The sequence below is a fragment of the Capra hircus genome, chromosome 11 (genome assembly GCF_001704415.2).
Source record: "Capra hircus breed San Clemente chromosome 11, ASM170441v1, whole genome shotgun sequence".
NCBI lineage: Eukaryota > Metazoa > Chordata > Mammalia > Artiodactyla > Bovidae > Capra > Capra hircus.
The window spans coordinates 105,100,311-105,123,126 of NC_030818.1; the positions used below are offsets into that span (position 1 = coordinate 105,100,311).

The 22,816-nt window shown below is 60.6% G+C and overlaps 1 protein-coding gene across 1 annotated transcript in view; it reads right to left on the reverse strand.

The window, feature by feature from the left end:
- The window catches only part of COL5A1 (collagen type V alpha 1 chain), a gene marked incomplete at both ends in the record, with an annotated part of 62,847 nt that overhangs the window by 12,458 nt on the left and 27,573 nt on the right, over positions 1–22,816 (reverse strand). The window contains 17 exon segments of the mRNA XM_018056198.1: positions 1,011–1,118; positions 1,215–1,268; positions 2,459–2,512; positions 3,466–3,573; positions 5,878–5,985; positions 7,191–7,244; positions 7,336–7,425; positions 9,046–9,153; positions 9,696–9,749; positions 12,576–12,629; positions 13,592–13,645; positions 14,121–14,165; positions 15,123–15,176; positions 15,298–15,342; positions 18,651–18,704; positions 20,883–20,936; positions 21,501–21,608. Coding sequence (XP_017911687.1) covers positions 1,011–1,118; positions 1,215–1,268; positions 2,459–2,512; positions 3,466–3,573; positions 5,878–5,985; positions 7,191–7,244; positions 7,336–7,425; positions 9,046–9,153; positions 9,696–9,749; positions 12,576–12,629; positions 13,592–13,645; positions 14,121–14,165; positions 15,123–15,176; positions 15,298–15,342; positions 18,651–18,704; positions 20,883–20,936; positions 21,501–21,608 — 1,206 coding nt within the window.

Below are 22,816 nucleotides of genomic sequence, written 5' to 3' on the forward strand. Positions count from 1 at the left end.
TGCAGCCATGAAATTAAAAGACGCTTACTCCTTGGAAGAAAAGTTATGACCAACCTAGATAGCATATTCAAAAGCAGAGATATTACTTTGCCGACTAAGGTCCGTCTAGTCAAGGCTATGGTTTCACCTGTGGTCATGTATGGATGTGAGAGTTGGACTGTGAAGAAGGCTGAGTGCTGAATAATTGATACTTTTGAACTGTGGTGTTGGAGAAGACTCTTGAGAGTCCCTTGGACTGCAAGGAGATCCAACCAGTCCATTCTGAAGGAGAGCAGCCCTGGGATTTCTTTGGAAGGAATGATGCTAAAGCTGAAACTCCAGTACTTTGGCCACCTTATGCGAAGAGTTGACTCATTGGAAAAGACTCTGATGCTGGGAGGGATTGGGGGCAGGAAGAGAAGGGAACGACAGAGGATGAGATGGCTGGATGGCATCACGGACTCGATGGACGCGAGTCTGAGTGAACTCTGGCAGTTGGTAATGGACAGGGAGGCCTGGTGTGCTGCGATTCATGGGGCTGCAAAGAGTCGGACACAACTGAGCGACTGAACTGATCAGTAGTTTCCAACATCTACAATGAGCAGGAAAACAAATGTCACAGGGTACGAGAAGCAAAGCTGGGAATGTCTGGATTTCTGCGAATCCAAAGCACTTCAGGTGTGTGGAGGAGGCCCTGCGGCTCTCCTTAGTAGCCCCATTTTTAAAAATTTTTATTAGACTATAGTTGCTTTGCAACGGCACGTTGGAGTCGACTGTACACAAAGCGAGTCAGCTCTGTGGACACACAGCCCCTCTTGTTTTGACTTACTTCCCCTTTAGGTCATACAGAGCTTCGAGCAGGGTTCTGAGTTATGCACTAGGCTCTTGTTAGTTGCCTGTCTTACACATGGCGTGGATGGGGTATATACGTCAAGGAGGGAGGGACAGGAGGGGAGGGCAGGGCTGTGAGGGCCGGGGTCACAGCACAGATGCGGGGAATCGACCCAGCTATGTGCCAGCTCCGCTGTTACCTGCAGCCCCACAGGGCCTGGGGGCCCGGGGAAGCCTCTCGGACCTTCGTCGCCTTTCTGCCCAAAGAGGCCCTGCTGGCCCCGAGGTCCCGGCTCGCCATCGGCTCCCTGCGGGGAGACGGAGGAGCGTGCTGAGGACCAGAAGTGGACCACAGCAGCCCAAGGGATCGGCGTCTCCGAGGGCCGTTAACTGCGGATACTCACGGAGGGGCCTGGCTGTCCGATGGGGCCTTGAGGTCCTGTAGGCCCTGGTGGACCCTGTGGGGAAGAGACAGAGGTGGTGGCTCCTGAGTCGCTGCTGAGGCCACTTGGCCTGGGGGCTGGCGGCCCAGCTCACCCAGGCCCCGCCCGCGCAGGGCCCACCCCGGCCAGGCTGCGGCTCTGGAAGGCGAGAGGCCCGGGGTCCAGCCCTGAGCGTGTGTGGTCGAGGGTGGCCAGAGGGCCCTGTGCACCACCTCAGCCCCACCACACACCCGTGACACGGGCGGTGGAGACCCCGTTCAGACCTGAGGTCAGGGGGCTCCCGCACGGCTGAGCAAGGGCCTGACTCCGAAGGCCACACCTGGCGCTCACTGCCGCCCCCAGGGGACCCCCAAGCACGTTCTACTATCAGCCTCGGGAGCGCAGGGGAGAGGCCGCAGTGTGCAGGGAGCCTGGCCCGCCCCGGGCCGGCGCTGGGGGCACACAGGGCCCTGCCCGCCCGGGACACACACGCCGGTGAAGAAGCCCACGCTGCAGGCCTCCTTCCGCGGCCCCGGGAGCAGCTGCAGCCCCACGACAGCGCTCGTGCAAGAACGCACTAGTATTTCTCAGCAGGATTTTGTTTCAGGGAAAATTAAGAGGCATTTGGTCAGGATGCTGCCGCTGCTGGAATGTCCTGCAGCCCTCAGCGCTGAGGGGCGGTGACTACGTCCGTGGGACCCAAATCCTCAAGGACAAACCTGCTCCGTCTGCTTATTTCACAAAACCCGCAAGGGCTTTCTGCTCATGGGGTAATAAGGGATTCACTCACAGACGTGTCACTTACACGTCTAATACACACGTGTGCATGCACACACACGTGTGCACAGTCACACACAAGCTTTCACCAGGGGAGGGCGCGGAAAGCCCATCACCCGGCTCCCATCGGTCACGGGTGTGAGTGCTGGCATCTCCTTGCTGGTGCTGAGTCGCTCAGTCGTGCCTGACTCTGTGACCGCACGGATTGTTGCCCACCAGGTTCCTCCGCCCATGGGATTCTCCAGGCAAGACGACGGGAGTGGGAGCCTGTCCCCTCCTTCAGGGGGTCTTCCTGACCCAGGGATCAAACCTGTGGCTCCTGCTGCACGTCCTGCATCGCAGGCGATGCTTTACCACTAAGCCGCCAGGGAAGGCCGGTTACCTTGTAAGCGTGGCTGCACCGAGCCGAGCGCGTGGCCCTGAGCCGTGGCTGCGCTGGGGCCCCTCACCTGCTCGCCTTTGTCTCCCTTGCTCCCCTTCTGTCCTGGCTCTCCAATCTCTCCCTGCGGGAAAACGGGAAAGACCTGTCAGATGGCCCAGTGGCCACTTGTACGTTCTCTGCTCCCCGCGATTAATTTTTCTTAGAGAGTGAGAACCATCTCCTCTCTAGGGGGACCTCTAACTTTCCTAAGATGAAACATTTCCATATGTTAATTTGATTTCCTCTTTAATAAGAGAGCTGGAAGAGATAAGACCTTGATTTTATGCTTTGCAGGATTGTAGTAGATTTAAAAGTGTGGCAAAAAATCATAATGGAAATATTTACTTCGTCAAATCGGATGACAGGACAGTGAAATAAAGACAACTCAATTACTATGCCTCCGGAACTATTAAAACCCCTCAGTGTTTCTGCTGTGCTGGGCCATCTCCCACCCCGAGAGGCCGGGAATCAACACTGCAGAGGTGATAAAGTCGGAAATGTCACCGGAGGGTTCTCACAAATGGGAAGCTAAACCAGAGAGCTGAATTCCTCTGATTTCATTAAACGGAAGGTACAATGCTACAGCAACAGCATCAGATTATAAAGCACATTCCTAACGAAAGGGGGCCTTGATGGTTCAAGTGGAGACATTTAAAAATAGACGCTGAGTAAAGCCTCATTAAACTCGGCTCCACAGGCTTGGAGTCTGAAATGATTCAGGGCACTCTCCTTGCTCTGGCTGCTGCAGCGGGTGTCTTTGATGACATCAAGACTACACAAGAAGAAAGCACTGTCCGAGGCCCCTCAAATGTGTCAGAGGTCTCACTTGTCACCACTATTTGGGAGCTGTTCCAAAATCATCCACTAACACCAAGAACACCGGCTGCACAGCACGGGGTCCCTGTCACCAGAGCCCCTACAGTGCCTGCGTCCCTTGGTTTGAAAGGACCCCCGTCCAGTCCCGACCTGCAGGTGTGGGCCAGGCTGAGCCAAGCAGGGCTCCGAGACAGGGCAGGGGCTTCTCCAAATTCTTACCTTGTCTCCGTCTTCTCCAGGGGGGCCCACAGGGCCAGCAGGACCGGGGAGCCCCACGGGGCCCTGGAGACCATCTCGGCCAGCTGGGCCTTGTGGACCCTTCTCGCCCTAGAGAGGAGAGGGGACGACTGTTCAAAGGCAGCTCCATCGCGGGAGCATCCTGCCAGCAGCTCGTCCCCCCGGCAGAGGCCCACAGGCAGGAAGCGGGCGGTTCCCGGGGAGGGCCCATCCCCCACGTCCTAATGGGTCTGCCAGACGCGCCCGGGGGGGTCCCGAGTCCAGTCCTGTGTCGCTGTGCCCTGTGCCCCTCCGTGGTTAACCCTCGCCCATCCCGGGAAGGGCTACTCTCTCCCAGATGGGGAACGGAGGCTCACTCGTCCAGTGGAGCCGGATCCAAACCAGGGCAACCCAATTCCCGGGCCTCTGTGCACGATCGCCCACGTCAGCGGCCAGGGCGTCTGAGCTCCGGCTCTGGCCAACTTGCTCACTCTCCCGATTTTCGACTAATACCACCCCCCATGCCCCCGGAGCAGGGGCACAGACACCTGCACACACATGCACACAGATGCACGTGCGCGCACACACACGCACACGCGTGTGCACACAGCACATGCAAGTGCACACACGTAAACATGCACACACATGTGCGCGCACGCACAGATGTACACACATACACATGCACACGCACAGACGCACACGCAAGCACACACACATGTGCACACACATGCGCCCACACACATGCACACACGAGCACACACCCACCCACCTTCCTTTCCTCACAGCTTTGGCTCACTGTCCGAATCGCCCCTTGGCTATCCCAAACGATCCTTACTGAGCTCTTGCTCTCTTTTGCCAGCCACGTGCTACCCCGTGAGCAGCCGGCAGCTTCTCACCCAAACCAGGACCCCCGTCTCCCGACAGAGCCAGGGATGGGAGCAGGAGGGGACGCGGACGGGAAAGTGAGCGGCCTCACGGTCGCTGGCGGGCCTCGCCGTGCCCGCCCTCCTCCTGCACCCCCTTCCCTGTCCTGCCGCACGTTCACGCCCTGCTCCTCGACTGAGAGCCCCCGGAAAGGCTCCTCCTCAGTTAAGCCAGAACATGCCCAGGCAGCCCGTGGCCCGGGTGGAATCTTCCTGCCGACACAACACCTGACCTTTCTTGGCCTTTTCTCCTCAGGCGGCTGTGCTGGGACCGTGACGAGCTTTTTGCGGACGGTGCCACCCTGGGAGGTTTCTGCTCAAGCCCTGACCCTTGAAACAGCGAGCCCAGGCCGTGTCTACCCGGCTCGTGTGCTGTGTGGACCCCACCCGCACTGAGCATGCGGAGGAGGGGGGCTCAGGCAGAGCCCAGGGGGATCTGAGTCCTGCAGGCCTTGGGGGATGGACTGGACGCCTCAGAACTGCCGATGGCCCACTGGACAGGTCGGCCAGGCGCCACGTGCCCAGCGTGGTTCCCATGTGGACTTCTCGCTGGGAAGGCAGCCAGGGCCCTTTCTACCCCTGAGCCGTGGGAAACCCATGAGGAAACCACCCTCTCTAACAGAAATCAATCCTCAATGTCTTGACTCGATGGGACATCATCCAGGCAGCCCGTCCCCCTGGAACTCGGACTTCTCTGGCATTCGCCATTCGGAGAGGCGCTCTGAGCTAGACTCTGTCTCCATGGTGAGTGAGTGTGAGGGCAGGTGGGCGTTTAAACAATCATGAGGCACACATCAAATGTGGCCGGGGTGACGGTTCATCTGGGCAGGAAGGGGCGTTTGGGGAGACACTGGGGGAGAGAGGCTGGCAGTCAGCTTCCCAGGGCACGTCTGACCAGATACGAAGGGTCCCTATCCCCCTTCATGGAAGCCGAGACTCCACACCAGCCCCCACCTGGGCTCTCACGAGGCCTCCGGCGGGGGCAGCCACGCCAGGGTGCGTCAGGTGTGGAGCGGCGGCTGCCGGGCGTCTGGGAGGAGGCTGCTTATCTTTCCACCAGGTGGCCTGTCTCTTTTCTTTTCCATACCTGCCCCCAGGCCAACACAGCAAGCGCCATCCCAAATATCCACCTTTCCGCCACGCTCACCCAGGCCGGGGTGGGGGCCCCATCCTCTTGGGGCCCCCAGAGCCTGGACTGGGCCCAGGGCCATGTTTGGACAGAGTCTCCACGCGCCCCCACCCCCGGCCCTGGCCTGCATGTCCCAGGTCACAGGTGCACAGGCCTGACCAGTGAGCCTGGCCCAGATACCCCCTGAGCACCCCTCCAGCTCAGACCACTCTGGGGAAGCATCTGGCCGCCCTTGGACCTCAACCGTGACAGCCGGGCACACATCGCAAACTTCACCACCCACCCCCCTCCCACAGACCCCAGGGAGACGCCCAGGGAACACAGCACACAGCAGGGGCCAAGCTCCTCCGGGGCAGTACTTACAGGGGCGCCTTTCTCCCCAGCCGGCCCAGGGGGCCCCTGGGGCCCGGGCCTCCCTGGAATTCCAATGGGCCCGGCGGCACCAGCAGGACCTCTCTCCCCTGGAGATCCCTGGGCGAGGCAAGAAAGCGGTTTATTTCAAAGGCTCTCCAACTGCGTGGGTACGACTTCCTGAAGCCCCACCCCACCATACCATGCACCCCCTCACTCCCCAGGGCCCGAGTGAGCACAGACTATCGGGTCTAGAGCTTGAGGCTGTTTCTGAGCCCCTCCCATGATTCCAAGTCCCCGCAGAGCGTCTGAGGTCACCTCCTCCCTAAGTCCTGGCCCAGAGGGACCTCTTCTGGGACCCTGGCACCTACTGGGCCCTGTGGGCTCTGCCTGCCCCCGGGGTGCTCACTGGCTGCCCGGCTCCTCCACGCTGTCCGCTCTATGGGGGAGGCTCTGGCCCCGGGCCAGGACTGACAGGTGGGCACCTGGACTAATTCTAGGGGTCAGCACTGAGGACCCCGGTTCCCCGGGAGGCATCCTGTTCCCAACCTTTATCAGAAGGAAGAAGCCTTTTCACCTCACTTCCACCTGACTTCCCCATTGTCATCTCTCTCCAATGGCCCCTAACTCAGGGGGAAGGGGGTGTTGTTTCATGGTCCCCCTCAACCCCAGCCAGGGGCCAGGGCCACTGCTGAAGCCCCCACCTGAGCAGATGAGTGGGGGCTGAAGCAGATGTCACTTTCCCGTAAAGAGTCGGACAAGAGTGGGGTCTCTGGGCACAGCCTCACGTGGCCCCTGAGTCCCCCAGACCATAGCCCGGGGTCTTGAAGGTCTGAATCTTTAGGCCTCATGTAGCTGAATCTCACGGTTGGGAGGGACCCACTTAAAAAACAGACAGCACAGCTCTGGGGGCTGGGCCTCCTGCCTGTGCTGGGCCACTTCTGCCCTGAGCGGCCTTGGGCGTGTGGACGGCCCGGCTCGAGGCCCTGGAGCTGTGTGTGCCCGTGTGGGCTGTGCCAGGCCTGGACCCGCGCTGAGCACCTCCACAGGCTCAGGGGGCCCAGTCAGGCCTCGTCCACTCCCAGCCCTCCAAGTTCCTTCACACAGCACGGCCCCTCCCCGGGCCTTCCTCACTGGCTGGCAGCTCAGGCACGTTGGCCACACTCATCCCGAGCCCACCTCTTCCTCCACAGCCTTCCCAGGACCCCCGGGGGACCGCCAGAGCTGGTGTGCGTGCTCCCCAGCCCTCGGGACACCTGCCCTCCTGCAGAGCAGGCCTGGAGGGAGAGGGTGGGAGAGGCTTTGTGTCGGGCCAGTACACTCACCGCGGGGCCTGGCGGGCCGGGGGGGCCTTCACTGCCTTTCAGTCCAAGCGCCCCCTGCAAAACAACAAGGTGTGAAGGGGGCCGCGGGGAGAAGCCTCCCCATGGGGGGACATCCAACCCATCCCCTGGCAGACCCCTCACTCACGACTGGACCAGGAAGTCCTCGGTCTCCAGGGAAGCCTCGCAGCCCGGGGGGACCGTCTTTCCCAGGAAGGCCGGCGGGGCCTGGGTCTCCCTGGAATCAGGGCCACAGGTCAGCTTTGGGCGATACCCGTGGCCCAGGTGGACGGGGAGTGGGTGGGGCCTGGTCTTCTAGATCCACTGGGGACCTGGGCTGGAGGGGGGCTTCCCAGGGTTCACAGCTTTAGAAGGAACCTCTGGGTCTTGACTAGCTTCACTGGTTGACGGGTCTGGGTGCTGGAGCTCACGCCTGGGAGCCTGTGTGGCCCACTGGCCCCGCGTGTGGCGTGGGAACCGACTCTGTCTGGGACTCCAACCATGATCCGTGGAGTCCTGCTCCCCGCCACATCCTTCAGGGCCACGGCGGCCCGAGCGGGGGCTGAGGGCCCTCACGCCTGTCCTTCCCGTGAACCTGGGGATCCTCGTAAAACTGGTTCAGGTGAAGAACTCCGTGGCCAAAGCACTGGAAGCTTTGCCCGAAATGGACTCGCTGCTCAAGATATTCGTCTCGAGCCTGAACCACGTTTTCTCTGTCTGACCATGTACCTTCCCTGGAATTCACTAAGGATGTCTTCTAGGACTTTCTCTGGGGTCCCACATAGGAGAGTAGGGGCGTCCTTTCCAAACTCAGCCAGCTCTCTTTATGGCTGAATGGCTGGCTCTACGTTATACACACACACACACACACAAGCGCGTATGCATGTACTCCATCATGTATGCCTGCAGACGTACACATGCGCGTGTGTGACCTTTTCACCCTTTGATTTCTCTTCAGGTTTACTTTCCTGCATGTGGTCACGCAAAGGGCTGGAGAACTTATCTCTCCCGAGTCCCTCACTGAAAAGCTGAAAGAAGAGGGCCGTTCGTTTTTATGCAAAAACAGGAAGTTACGACCAGCAGCTTGGGGAGCCCAGTCTGCGGATGGGTTTTTTTATTATTTACTCTTTCACTGATGCTTCCGAATTGTGGTGCTGGAGAGGCCTCTTGAGAGTCTCTCGGACCGCAAGGAGATCAAACGAGCCAATCCTAAAGGAAATCAACCCTGAATATTCATTGGAAGGATGATGCTGAAGCTAAAACTCCAATACTTTGGCCTGATGCAAAGAACCGACTCATTGGAAAGGACCCTGATGCTGGTAAAGATTGAAGGCACAAGGAGAAGGGGGCGGCAGAGGATGAGATGGTTAGATAGCATCACCAATTCAATGGACATGAGTTTGGAAAATTTCGAGAGGTAGTGGAGGACAGGGAAGCCTGGCGTGCTGCAGTCCCTGGAGTTGTAAGTCATCGGACACGACTTAGCGACGGAACGACAACTTTCATGCCTTAACGTGGAGAATTTTTTAAAAGGTTACTTGCCACTAACTTCAGCTTAGACACATGAAGCGTCAGAGTTATGCCCGTTTCTGGGAATGGGTGGGCGGCCACTCCGGGTGCCCTGGGGAAGAGGTGGTCCGCAGCCCCCATCATCTCTGTCCGGGCAGCTGGTCAGCTCAGGCCCTCCCTCAAAGTGAGCGGAGAGGAGCTGAGCCCCTGGTCTGAGTGGGTGCACCAGCATGAAGAGCAGCTGCTTGAGAATCACCCATTCATCAGAGAAAAGCAACAGAAAGACAGAGACCAAGGGCTGAAACCGTCCCTAGGAAAGTCCACCGGGACAGAGGTCCCAGCCACTCACCTTTGTCCCTTCTTTCCCGGCCAGGCCCGGGAGCCCCTGTTCACCGGGGGGGCCCGGGGGCCCAGGGTGGCCACGCTCGCCCATGGGACCAGTTTCCCCAGTGGGACCCTGCGGGGAAAAAGCGTGTCAGCCAGCAAACATGTTCCAGGGACATGCAAGAAAGTAACCTTCTCTGCCTCAGTCTAAGGACAGCCTCGTCGCAGAGGCGAAGGGCCACTGTGAGCCCACCAGAGCGTCACCTTCCTTTGAAGGTCTCCTTCTGGTAAAAACCCAGAAAGAGCAAAGCACACTGGGGGTGCTGTTCACCAGCCACTGCCTGGGCCCCACTGTGGTCCTGCGTGTCGTCTCTGATGAAGCCCGCGGGGCCTGCGTTTCCTGGCCCTCGGGGGAAGCCCCGTGCCGGGAAGGGTGGGGGCACACCCTCGTTTCCTGGGTCAGTATCTTATTTACCGCCACGTCAGGCAATCACGTCACGAGATCACTCCCCATCTCTGCACCTGCGCCTCTGAACCCGCGTTCTAGGCCTTATGATGCCCTGGCTGCACCCACACCCGGAGAATGCAGGGATCTTCTGCCCTGAGCGTGACCGTGTCTCCCGAGTGGGCGGGGACCCGGGATGCCCAGGGATGCCAGCGGGGGCTGCGTCTCACCTGAGGGCCGACCACACCCGGAGGGCCTGGAGGGCCGGTCTTGCCTTGGAAACCCTGTGAAGAGAGAGTCAGCCTGCTGAGACGGCTGAAGCGGCGGATAGAAGGTCACCCCCAGCCCTCACCCCACCCCCAAACAGTGGCTGTCCGGGACCTCATTTAAAAGGGCCGTTTCTCTTGTTCCGCTTTGCATGAATTTAGGAAGGTCGGGAAACCAGGCAGGTTTGTTTCACTGGCTGCTTCCATCACCCCGCCCTGCACTGAGAAATATACTCGATAACCGTTCATCTTCCTCACATCACTAAGCGTCCACTTTCTGAGCAGACGCGGTGACCCAGCCACTGGAAACTGGACTCAGGAGCCACCTCTGGGCTGCAGCTCATTAGTGACTTTGCGGGGACTGTCCTGCTGGTGTCGCCAAGGCCCCTGGGGCCGGAAGGTGGTTTTATACGGCACTGATTGAAATCCGGACGCTGCGGGGACCTGCCACTTCTACAGTGCGGCAGCTGGGAGGTATTCTTAGCTCAACTCAACAGGAATCGCTTGTTTCTGCTCCGCTCGCTGGCACAGACCCGGCCGCCTGTCTGCTCTGCACACGCTCTCCCCCAGAGGCGAAGCTGACGGCAGAGCCCCGCGGGTTTCATTTCCGGCACATCCACGGAGCTCGGCACGTGCGGACAAGATGCCACCTGCAGGCGCCACGTGACGCCGGGGGAGACGTGCAGATGCTGTGCCCGGGAGGCTTTCAGTGGAAGCTCTACAGCGTCCGGAGAGGGAAGCGGCTCGTTTAAGGCTGCAGCGAGAGCCGCGGGGCCAGCTGCCCATGGGGCTGACGGGCAAGGACCTCGGACCCAGCGCACGACAACCAGTGAGCGTGCAGCTGAGGGACCCCTGATGCTCAGCCGCTGGGCCGTGCAGACCCAGAGCAGAGGCAGCTTCACGGCAGAGTCTGGGAGGGCTCCGTCTTTAGGCCCAGCCGAGCTGCACGCACCGGACTGACACGGCCATAGCCGAGGCAGCATTCCCTGCAGGCGACCTTTATGTGCCCAGTCATGTCCAACTCTTGGTGACCCCATGGACTGTAGCCCACCCATCTCCTCTGTCCATGGAATTTTCCAGAAAGAGTACTGGAGTGGTAGCCATTTCCTACTCCGGGGGATCTTCCCGACCCAGAGATCCAACCCGCATCTCTCATGCCTCCTGCCTCGGCAGGCGGGTTCTTTACCACCGAGCCAGCTGTGAAGCCCCCACACTACACTCGATCTTAGCCGCAAGGCCAGCAGCCTTCACAGGGTCAGAACAAGGCATGCTGGACAGATCGAAGGCATCGCCCCTGCTCGAGGGGCTGGGCAGCTGTGCCCACGCGGAGGCAAGGAGGGCCTGCCGCGTGGTCCGCTGGGGGGACGCCCACGCCGGCTGAGGCCGGGGTCCGTCTCCAGCCCTTTGTGACGAGCGGGCTCCGGGCTTGCGTTTAGGAGGCGCCACGACCTCTTGTGTCTCTTGCTCTCTAACGAAAGCACAGGTCATCACCCTGAGGAGGACCTCTTTGCAGGGCGTCTGGACTGACCCCAGAGGACGCGCCACCCCAGGCGGGCCCAGATGGGGGTGCCCCTGAGTCTCTGGGGGCAGCCAGCCATGGTGGGGGGGCAGGAAGAACCAGCCCTACTTTGCCAGCAAAGCAAGCGGCCTAATCACTCGGCCAGCCTCTTCCCAGAACGAGGCAGAGGTGAAAGCTCACACCGTGAGATGAGAAACCTTCCGTCTGGTCTGCTCAGGAAAGCATTGGAGAAAAACCTGCAAAGCTGAGGGTGTTTTAATTTTTCTCCATGAACAAAAGAGCAACGTAAACTCTTTATCGGCCACTGAGCACCAGGATGGCAAATGTAGGGGACTCTTCATCACCACGAGCCAAAAAGGGATGTTTTTAATCGGCACCAAGAACATGTTAAGTGTGCTGTTAAGGATCACACTTCTCGAGGGGATGGCTCCTCCTGGGAGAGTCCGTCAGAGACCTCTGATCACACGGATGCTGGACGCAGACACAAGGGGGCCTTCCCGTGGGCCAGCCTCCACCACTACGGTGGCCAGGTCACCAGGTGCTGCGAACCCTAGCTGTCCAGAACGGGGAGCCCCAAGGTCACAGGTGTGCCCATGCCCTTCCCAGGGACAGGCCTGGGGGGGACATGCATGAAGCTCGGTCGAATCCCCCGTGGCTCCTGGGACCAGGAAGTGACCCCAGTGCTTTTCCTAGAACTAAGAAACGTGGGCGCCCGTTGAGTCCAGCTGTTGAAGATTGTCACGAGCACAGCTACAGGTCAGGGCAAGGCCAAGCTGAGCCTGTGACAGCAGAGACGCTGGCCCTGAGCACAGCCAAGGGCCCAGACTCCAACCTGCGCGGCCACCTGTCCCCCTTCCTGAAAAGGGGGCTTGGGGAAGCCTTCTGGCTCCCTGCCATCCCCCCGAGGCCAGAGGGCCAGGACAGACAGGGCTGGGGGCGGCGTAAAGTGGGACAAGCTGGAGACAGAGGGCCTTCCCAAGAGTGTCCAGCTCAGATGCACGCGGTGTGCACTTGGCTGCGCTCCGACCCTCCCGGGGGAGGCGGGGGCTGCTCCTCCAGGTTTCATTGGCGTCACGATGGTTGCACGTGTGGCCTTGGGCCAGGCTGGCCAGGCCGGCTTGAAGCCGACAACTGCCCTCACACACAGAGGCCAAGGGGCTGCTCAGAGGCCGTGGAGCTCCCTCCAGACGGGGGCGCATCCCATGGCCACAGGAGCCGGCCGGCCCCCGGGGGGCTTCCTGAGGCTGAGCCTCAGCGCTGCCCAAGCCGACCAGCAGCGAAGGTCAGGGGCAGCGCCTGCATCCCCCCGAGCTGCCCACACTCACCGTCTCGCCTCGCTGTCCAGGGTGTCCCGGGAGCCCGTCCTTGCCTGGGGGCCCCTGCAGAAAGCAAAGGAGGGAAGCTTCATCTCGTTCCGAGACACACACACCTTCAGGACTTTGTGCCACCCCAGAGGACAAGAGCTAACATTTCATTTCCAAGGTGATAACAGCAAAGTCACAGCGACAAGCACTGCCAGGAGCCCGGGTCTGGGCACCGCCCCCTCAAACCCTTACATCCAGCCTGAGGGCCACTGCTGCCTCCCACAGGGAGAAGCCAAGCAGCCCCCTGAGGCCCAGCCGCAGGAGGCACTGGGCCCAGGTCCCTGTGGGGCAGAAGTCGAGCTCCTTCCTAATCCCCGCGCCCACACGCGTCCCGATAGGCAGCAGCTCCTGCGACAAGGGGCTTTTCCTTCTCAGAGGAAATACACTGTTCTCTGCTGCGAGCTGAGCTGTGCCCCTCCCCAACACCACCAGGAAAAACAGGCTGAGGTCCTAACCCCCTGAAGCTGCAACCCTGGCCTCATTTGGGAACAGGGTCTCCGCAGACGGGGTCAGGTCAAGGTGAGGTCTGGCTGGGTTAGGCTGGGCCCTCATCCAGGGTAGAGACAGAGAACGTGAGACAGAGGAGAGAGGAGAAGGCCAGGCGAAGATGCAGGCAGAGGGGGGCTGAGGGTCCACGAGCCCAGGGGGGCTGGGGGCTGGGGGCTGGGAAAGGCCTCCCGGGCAGAAATCGGGCCCCGGCCCCGGGAGTTCGGGAGAGAACACGTTTCTGTGGTTTTATGGGGCTGGGCTTGCGGCCGTTTGTCGTGAGAGCGCTACCACCCTGACCCAGGGCCGACTGGACAGTCATGATGGTCTGATGTCAGAGGGGTCCGTGCGCCCCAAACTGCACCCCCAGCCAGAGCTCCTGGGCTGGCCCCCCTCCCCTGAGCCTGCTGCCTGGAGGCCGGAGCCGTGGGGAAGGACCAGCGTCTCCGGGACACCCTGGGCCGGCCCCACAGGGAACATGCGGTACTCACCGGGGGGCCCTTTGGTCCAGGGAACCCCGTGGGTCCTTGGGGTCCGTTGGGTCCCTGGGGACAGACAAGAGCCGGTATGAGGACAGGCATCTCCCCAGCACGTGGGCCCGGCAGCCCCACCATCGGACCTCTGAGCACAGGCACGGCCACCCTGCCCCCCACGACTTTCGAGAAGCTCTTTGCAGCCCTGCCCTCGCCGATGTGAAAAGGAAGTCCCGTCGCACAAGAAGGCCCCTCAGGGCAGCGTGGGGCCCAGGACTCGATTTCCTGACATCTCAGCCACCCCCCACCCCAAGCCCCAAGGCCAGGGCCAAGCAGATGGGGTCATCACCTCCAACCAACAGCAAAGACTTTACTCCCGGGCAAGGCCACCCCCGAGCCACCTCTGGATTTTAGGAACCACCCTCCTTCGCCAGAGTCGAAGGCTGGCTCCCTGCCCACCCAGGAAGCAACGCTGGGGGCCGCTGAGGGAAGGCAGCTCCCCTGCAGATGCTCCTGGGGGTGTTCCTGGGCGCGTCCAGGTGCTTACCCGTTCACCGGGAGGGCCAGCCGGGCCATCGCCTCCAGAGTTGCCCTGGGAAGGCAGGGAAAGAGCAAGAAAAGCTTAGTATTACTATTCCTGTCATAACTATTTTTGATGAAAAGACCCTGGCCCATGATGTCATCACAGGTGCAGAATCGCCTAGCGCCCCTGTGCCCTCTGGAGTCACCCCGCCTCTGCACGGAGCAGAGCACACTAGCCTTGGGCGGTCCTCGCCTCTGCACACACACCCGGCACAGAGCCAGCCTCGCCGGGGCTGAGACACTCCCAGGAGAACGTGCTGCTGCGCTGGGACAAAGGCCAGGCTCCCCCCAGGGGCCAAAGCTCACAAGAAGACGGGACGCAGGCTGCGTCCCAGGGCCCACCCAGGAGCCCGCAGCAGCTGAGCGTGCAGTCAGCCTCCGGGGGCGCGACTGGGCCCAGAGCTCGTCACAGAGGGACTCGGGCAACCCCCAGCCCGCTCTGCCCCTGCGTGGCTCGCCACCTCCACCAGCCGCGGGCCCATCTCCTTAGCAGCAAAGCGCGCTGGAATCACGCCCTGCACAGGGCAGGAGAGGACGGGCCTGCTTCCTGGCCAACGTCTGCTTCTACGCCGATTGGAGGAGTTGGTGTCAAGGCCTCAGGGTGGGAGAAGAGGCCTTAGAGGTGGGCCTGGACTCTCACAGGGGAGGAAAGAACTTTCTTTAGAGACCTGGCAAGATGTCTCTTCCAAAGCCCTCTCGAAGAAAAGAAACGAGGCCTCCCCATCAGAGCTGGGGGACGCTGGTCCAAAGCCTGGATGGGCCTGACCGCCACACTGCGGTGGCCCCAGGTGGCCTCTGTGACTTGACCTCACCTAACTCAACCAGCTCCTTCTTAAATACCCCCAAGAAATCTTCTTTCATTCTTTTATTTTTACAGTGGAGAAGGCCGTGGGGCCCCCTCTGTGGGGGTGGACAGCACCAAGAACTCGGGGTCAGGCCGGGGCTGCAGAGGAGACCGCACACGCACCTTGGGGCCAGGCTTCCCGGTGATGCCCCGTGGGCCTCTTTCACCTCGTGGGCCCTGGACAAACGGAAGAGAAGACAGGTGGGCCCCAACCCTGCGCGCGCGATGCCTTCATCCCCACTCCCACCAGGCAGGCGCCCCACCACCCGCGCCCAGTCTGGAGGCCGCCCAGGGTTACCGTCGGGCCTCGCTGCCCTCGCGGTCCCGGCTTCCCAGGGGTGCCCTGCAATCAGAGAAGGGTGTCAGTCAGTCAGGCAGCATGCCTGCCACTGCGTGGGTGATGCAGAGACCACTGGAAGTCAAGCTAGAAGGGCCCGCCCCCTCATATTGGCTTTAAAGGGAGACGTCTCAGGGTGGCAGGACGCACCTCTCGGGCAATGCACCCAGCCTCACGCCTCTGCACGAGGGCCTTCTGAAACCCAGCTCCCTCTGCCGCCCGAGGGATGTTCACCGCGCTTCTCTGGTTTCGTCCCCTCAAAACATCAACTCCCCACCCCTTCCCTCCCCCACCCAACCTTCCCTCTTCATCTCTCACAGCACTGGAGGTGGGGAGGCATCATCACTACAAGAGGAGAAAGTCAGCCCCTTTCATACATAATTTACTTCCGCTACAGTTAAGGATATTAGCCATTAAATTTTCAACAGGCTCTGCAGACAAACAAACTTGCAATTTAATATATAAATCATATATCCAAGAGTCATTCGCTTCTCTTCTAATAGAATTTAGACTCCTCTCTCTGTTGTTCTGCATTTTCCAAACCACGGAAAACAAATGCACTGCGATTTTTTTTCCCCAAAGCAAAGGCGTAATAGCGGTAAGTGCAGTTTACCTACGGCGAGCGCGAGCAATGGATTGATCGGGCCCTACATCTCCGCTGCTTCTCCATTCGTCTTCTGGAGTTATTTTTTTTTCCCCGGTTTCTAACGACAAAGCCCAAGATGGATCTGCATTGCTAAGGACCACCTAATACATTTCCTCTCACCATCTTTCACTCATTTGCTGCCAGGATCAAAACTGCTTTCCAGAGCCTCCCGTTTTGAAAGGAATTTAATAAAACCGTTTATGATGATGAGGTAATTATGAAGCTTTTAACAATGCACGCTGGTCTCGCTGCTTTCATTAGGCGGCAGTATCTCTTGGCTTCAAATAAATATTTGCCGACGAGAATTAATGAAACATCTGCTTTCTTCAACTGATGGGCTCCCGCCAGCGAGACACCGAGGCTCAGCCCCGGGTGTCTTCCTGGCATCTGTGGGTGAGTCCAGCTGGCACGTCAGCCCATGCCAAGCCTCCATCCACAGCACGACCTGGATCACGGTTCTGATCTTGCAGCCTGACCAGCTCTCGGTTCCAACCTAAACAAACTGCCCAGCCTCAGCCTCGGAGTCCGTTGGCCTCCCAGGTGGCACCAGCCTTACCAGGTTTGTTTGCTCGTAAATGGAGCCAGAGTCTGCATCCTGGCGACGGAGGCCGCTGGACAGAAGATGCCCCACCCACGGCCTCCTCAGCAAGCCCCCCATGAGCGCCTGTCAGCGTGGCTTTGCAGGGGAGGCAGGGGCCCTCCCAGAACTGGCCTCGCTAGAGTCGAGACGCCCTAAGCTGGAGATGGAAGCTTCGGGTTGCAGGTGGTGTTGCTAAGGGGCTGGCTCTTTCCAAGCCGGTCCAGCGGGGACCCTGCCTGGGCCCGGGGTGCAGGCCAGTGACAGGGACAAGCCATCAATGGTCACGTGACAGCCAGCTGTACGTGGACCTCCCGGCCAGCGGTCCGCCGGCCCAGCCAGCCCCTCCAGAGAGGCCAGGACGAGGTGGACGGAAGACCTGCCGGCTCTCAGGCAGCCCACACACGGGGGCATACGTGTCAGCACACACGCCACCTGTCACGCCCAGTATCCCAGCCCTCAGACGCATCTGCCTAAGTCCCAAAGCAGACGGTTTCCTGGAGGTGTCCAGGCTTCAGGTCCCGGGAACCAAGCTGGACTCTCAGACCAGGAGCGAGTCCCCGGTCCCAGGCCTCTCTGCTTTCCAACCACCCATTCGCAGTGATGACCGCGGTGACCCGCGTGCCGATGCCCTGGAACAACGGCCTGTGGGGGCCGGGGGCGTCCAGGCACCTGCCCGGCCTTCTCAGCTCGGGGGTGGAGTGGCTGAGGGGCGGGAGAAGGGAGCAGGGCTTGGAGCAGAGTGCCAGTCCCGGGGCCACAGCCAGGCCTCCGCGGCGTCCCCAGCCCGGCTCCTCCATGCAAAGGGGTGGTGGTCACATCACAGGCCTCCAGTAGCCGTCATGGCCCCTCCTGGCGATTCTCAGCAACGTGGTGTGGAAGGCCCTGTTCTCCAGCACTGGGGCTGCCTGCTCTGCGGCTCTGAGGTTCCTCTGCTTTTACAGACCCTGGACTACTACTTTCCACGAGTGACCGCCTTTCCCCAAGATGCTAGTCAGGCTGTCCCCGCCAGGAAGAATGAGACAGACAGGTAGGCAGGTGGGTGATAGACACACGGACAGATGTAAGCGCAGACACAGACATGGGCACGACACAGACAGCAACACCCAGGGTCACAGCAAGGACGCAATACACACGTGATACGAACACGCAGATACAGACAGACGTGCACACGCAGCTAGACACAGATTCGCCCAGACGGGCCGTGGCCCCTGTGTCGCGCGGTCAGCCTGCCCTCAGGAAGCCCCGTCTTCTCTTCCTGAATCTGGCAAACACGGCCGTCTACGTGGATTACGGATGGCTTTAGGTCTTCCCCCGTGCGTTCCAGAGATCGCACTGTCTCAGCTCAAAGACAGTAACGGTCATTGGAGTGAGCACTTAACGGGGGCAGCCCGTCCGTCTGGGCAGGGAGGACCCGCCCAGGCCTGCTCTGCACACCCAGACGCCTGTGGACAAGCAGCTCAGCGTCCGAAGGCCCAAGTGGACATTTTGATCCTGTTCAGCCGGGAGCAGTGCTCAGGATGCCTCGCGTGACGCCGCTAAGGGCAGTTCCCGCTGGAGGGCCTGGGCCGGGGAGGCTGGGGGGACGGCCCCACAGTCTGGGCCCTCGGATCACCTTCACACTCCATGACAATGGAGGGAAACCAGGCCTGCTGCCCTCTGGAGGGTGTCCAGTGACGGCGGCAGCCCAGGAAGAGGAGGGGCGCGCCTGGACCCTGGACGAGGGGCTCCCTGAGACGTCAGCACAGAGCAAGGGCCTCTCCCCGCCTTTTAAAATGAGTCACTTGGGCTGCAAGAGGAGAGTCTGGGTTTCGCCAGTGACCCGAGAGCTGCTGCGATCGTGGCGAGTGTGAGAAAGCGCTGTCCTCCTCACGCCTCCCTCTCTGGCCGGCTGCCTGATCTACCGCACTCCCGCCCGCCCAGCGACCCGAGAGCCACCAGTGCGCAGTGTAAAGACTTAAGGTCAGCTGTTCTGGAAAGCAGTTCTGGCAGCAAAGTGGGTGAGAAATAAACAGGGTGTGCTGGAGAACAGACTCGCTAACACCGAGGCAGCACGACAAACTGCCTGGGCAGAGACCAGGCCGTCCTTACCCTGCCGCCCTTTTCTCCGTTGGCGCCAGGAAATCCAGGAAATCCGATAGAACCCTGGAAGAGAGTTCACGAGGGAAGAAGTGTCAGAGACTGGCCAGGGACGAGCTGTGTGCTGGGCCAGCTGGAGGACGAGCCTGCCGGAGTCCTCAGCCCCGGGTCAGACTCCTCACCCACCCCGACTCGCCACCCAGCCACCCACCGTCCACCACGCCCCCATCAACCCCCCGTCCATCCATCCACCCACCCGTCTACCCACCTACCCATCCATCATCCACCCATCCACCCATTCACCCATATACCACCTACCTACCCCCCATCCTCCATCCATCCATCCATCCACCCCCCACCCCCCACCCCCCACCCCCCATCCACCATCCATCCATCCATCCACACCCTACCCCCCCATCCACCCCCCATCCACCCACCGTCCATCCATCCACCCACCATTCACCCATTCACCCATATACCACCTACCCACCTCCATCCATCCATCCACCATCCATCATCCACCCACCTCCCCACCCCCCATCCATCCACCCACCATTCACCCATATACCACCTACCCAGCCACCACCCACCTACTCAGTATTTCCTGAGCATCTCACCGACTCCAAATATAAAAATCAGAACGGAATCTTAACCATGCTCCCCACCCCCCCACACACCCTCCTCTCACACACCCTCGTCTGCAGAACACCGGTGTTGGGGAAGAAAAGAGCGTGTGCCACCACGACAGCTGGGGGTGGCGTGTGACTCTCACACTTGTGACATTTGTTTTTGCACCTTGTTGTCACGTTGTATCTTCTCACGACACCTCTAAATAAGGCGCGGCAGCTCATAAAGTCAAAACTGAATGCAAATTTAAGCACCAAGCATGGCGTCGCAGGGCTCCTTCAATTCTGGAACTTCGCAAGGTGCACAGAGGCAGGTAAGCACTTGAGAGCTTTGGCTGAACAAATATCCAAACACCTACTATGTGAGCTCCCGGTGACACTGTCTACAACATTTGCTGAGTCCGTCTCTACTCTCCTCCGGACTTAAAATCCTGACCTGAATGTGTACTTAGCCCAGGACAAGTTTACCGATGCTGCCTCTGCCAAGGGGCTCAGCTTGGCCAACCCACCCGTGGGCCTGCCTGCTGATTCAAAGAGAAGGCTGGACCGAGCTTTGTGGCGGGAAAACCAGGGATGCTGGCTTCACGGCTCTCAGCTCAGGAGCGGGATCACCACCCCAGGACTGTCCAAACTTCAAGCAGCTTCAAGGTTCTCCTTCTGCCTTTATGAAAAGCTGCCTGAACTTGATCTATACCCCCCCACCTCGTCTCTCCCAAACTCCTCCTCTCTCTCCCTTCACCCCCGCCAAATGCACACGCATTTCAGGAGAGAAAACGCGTCCATCAGGGTCTCTTCATACAAGTACAGCGGCCGGCACTGCAGTCAGTGGGCACGTCGCTAACCGACACGAAGCGAAACTATCTCACGGCAGATGGTTCCCCCCTACGAGGGGCGGCTGTGGGCTCACCCGCCAAGAGGGGAAGGCTGCCCTTCCCCAGGGAGGACGGCCGGGGACACTGCCATCAGCCGCACGGGAACGTCTAGGGCTGCAGCCCAGCCCGCGGGCCCTGCCTCTGCTAACAAGGAGGGCGTCCGGAGGCTTGAAGCCGGAGGAGGGCAGGACGCAGACACCTACCCGACAGATCCGTGAGTTAGCTTTTGCTGTTAATTACATCTCTAGTGCAGGCAGCTGGCAATTTTTTAAGGAAGAACCATGAATAATAAAAGGTGAGACAGGAAAAACGGTGTAAGTGATTTGCAAAGCCTCAAGGAGCTGTTTCTCATAACATAAAGCATGATTTCCTCTAAGAAAGTTTTCATCTTTCTTTTACGCTCAGTTACGAGCAAATGACCTCTGAATTTCCAAGGAGAATTAACTGCGGGAGGTGCACAGCTCTGGGGGTGGAGAAACCGGTACACAAAGTCCCTGAGAGGCCAGAGGGGCTAAGGACTCGGAGGTGCAGCTCAGGATCTGCCTCTCTGAAAGGCTCACCTAATTCTCCCAGGCCCTCCTTCTCACTCAGCCAAGTCACTGCAGAAGGCTGAGTGGGGCAGACCCGGGACACGGCCACCGCGACCTTCTGCTTTGTCGTAGCAGCTACGCAGGGCGGGGCAGGGGGGTGATAGTGTGCAGGCTGGGGAGACGCCAGCGGTCAGACCTCACCAGGTTGTACGTTACCTTTGGCCCCTGTCTTCCCGGGTAGCCTGGCAGTCCTGGGACTCCGAGTTTGCCCTGCGGAGAGAAAGAGGTACGTCACGAGCCGGCCGGCCCTGCTTGGAACAGAGAGGAAGCTGGCGTGTGTCGGCAGGGGACCTGGAGCAGGGTGCCTTCAGAGAGAGCCTGCCTTTCCTCCCCCAGCATCCCTCCCTGGTTTGCAGCAAGGCCCCTCGAGCAGGAATGCACAGCCCTGCTGAAGCCAACGGGTGGAGGCTGATGCCCCATGTACAGGAAAAGCGCTCTCTGTCTGTGGGGTTTTGCTCAATCCTTCTGTCGAAGCGTCCCAGCCTTGGGGCCGGACAGGGCAGGGTGTTTGGGCTACTGGTGAGCCGGTTCCTGTGCAGGGGCTGGGGAAGGGGGTGGGGGAGCAAGACGAGGGGGGCGGTCCCCTCAGGTTTAAGAGCAGCTGTCAGGAGCCCCTGCTCCCAGCCCTGAGCTTAGGGAGCGCCCCCAGGAGCGGGTGCGGTGGCCCAGCAGGCCGGCACCCTGTCAGGATGTACAACCGGCCCCGCTGGGGCTCTGCCTGCCCGACCCGCTGCCTGGACGCCCCAGGCCTTCGGGAGGGCCCGCGTCACGTACCTTCTCCCCAGGGGGTCCCAGAGGACCGGGGTCGCCGTTCGGACCGCCTCGTCCCTTGGGACCTTCGGGACCGTCCTCCCCTCTGGGACCAGGTGGGCCGATCTCCCCCTGCAGGTAAGAAGGAGGGGGTGAAGGCGTCGCCCACAGACTGTAGTCCGCGGGGGTCCCCCCACCGTCTGGGAGCGAGGGGGGTGGCAAGAGTCGCTGGCCTGGCTCAAGCAGACCCAGCCCTGTCCCAGCCCCGAGAGACCGCGGTGCCCACTCTCGGGCCCATGGCCCCGTCTTCCCAGCAGCCTTCGGTCAAGCACCTCCTGGCTGAACTAGGAGCTCTGACCTGCTATTTCCCCATCGGGCAGGGGGTGGATGGCGGGGGCAGCCGCCTTCTCCTCCCGAAGCTCTGGGAAGTCCCAGAATGGCCCAGGAGATCAGTCGGACTGCAGCCTGAGGGTCAGCGCCCACGGGAGACCCATAGGCTGTGTCCAGAGACAGAAGGGCAAAATGCCACCTCACCGGCTCTGCCAGGTACAGGCGGGGAGGCCTGAGTCACCACGAAGGGGGCCTTGGGAGCCGAGCAAGGGCGGCAGCGGGGGCCCGGCCTGGCCGCGGAGTGTCCGCCTGGCCTTGCTGTCTGCGTGGGCCCTCCTCTGATCCCCGATGTCCAGGAGCAGCTGTGGGACAGCTGTGCAAGCCCCCCTTAGAAACGTGCGTTGCGGGAATAAAGCCAGCTAACAGCTCTCTCGTTCCTCGGCTCCAAGCTCTGCAGGACGAGGACGCGCTGTCCCTAAGAAGCGCTTTGCTCACTCAACCCGAGAATCCTTCCCGTGTTTACTGAGCCCTCAGGAAATTAGGAAATGCCAAGCGTCGGCAGAAATGCCTCTCCGGGAGAAATTACGACGGAAGAGGCCCCCTCCCGGCCCCCCGTCCATCCTCAGCCAGAGGCGAGCCCAGGGCACGGAGTGACTGGGGGATGGCTTGGGAAAATGTGTGCCTCATGTTGCTGGAAAAGAAGATAAAGGGGGCTTTCACCAGCCAGACAGCGAGAGGCCCCTCAGATGTGGGGAGCCATCACCGTAGAGAAAATTCTAGAAGGGCTGTCTTTGGCAGCAATGCCACTGGGACAGGACTGAGATGTGAACACCTCTTTTCTTCCCCTCCTTCTAACGGAGGCCTGGATCCCACCTGCCTGCCCAGCACAGGACAAAGCACCGAGCCACAGGCCCTCTGGTTCTGGCGGGTTCTGGAACGGCACCCGCGGGCCCGATCTGTGGGGGACAATCCGGGCGGCTGGCCACATGGCAGCCTCATTCCCGCAGATG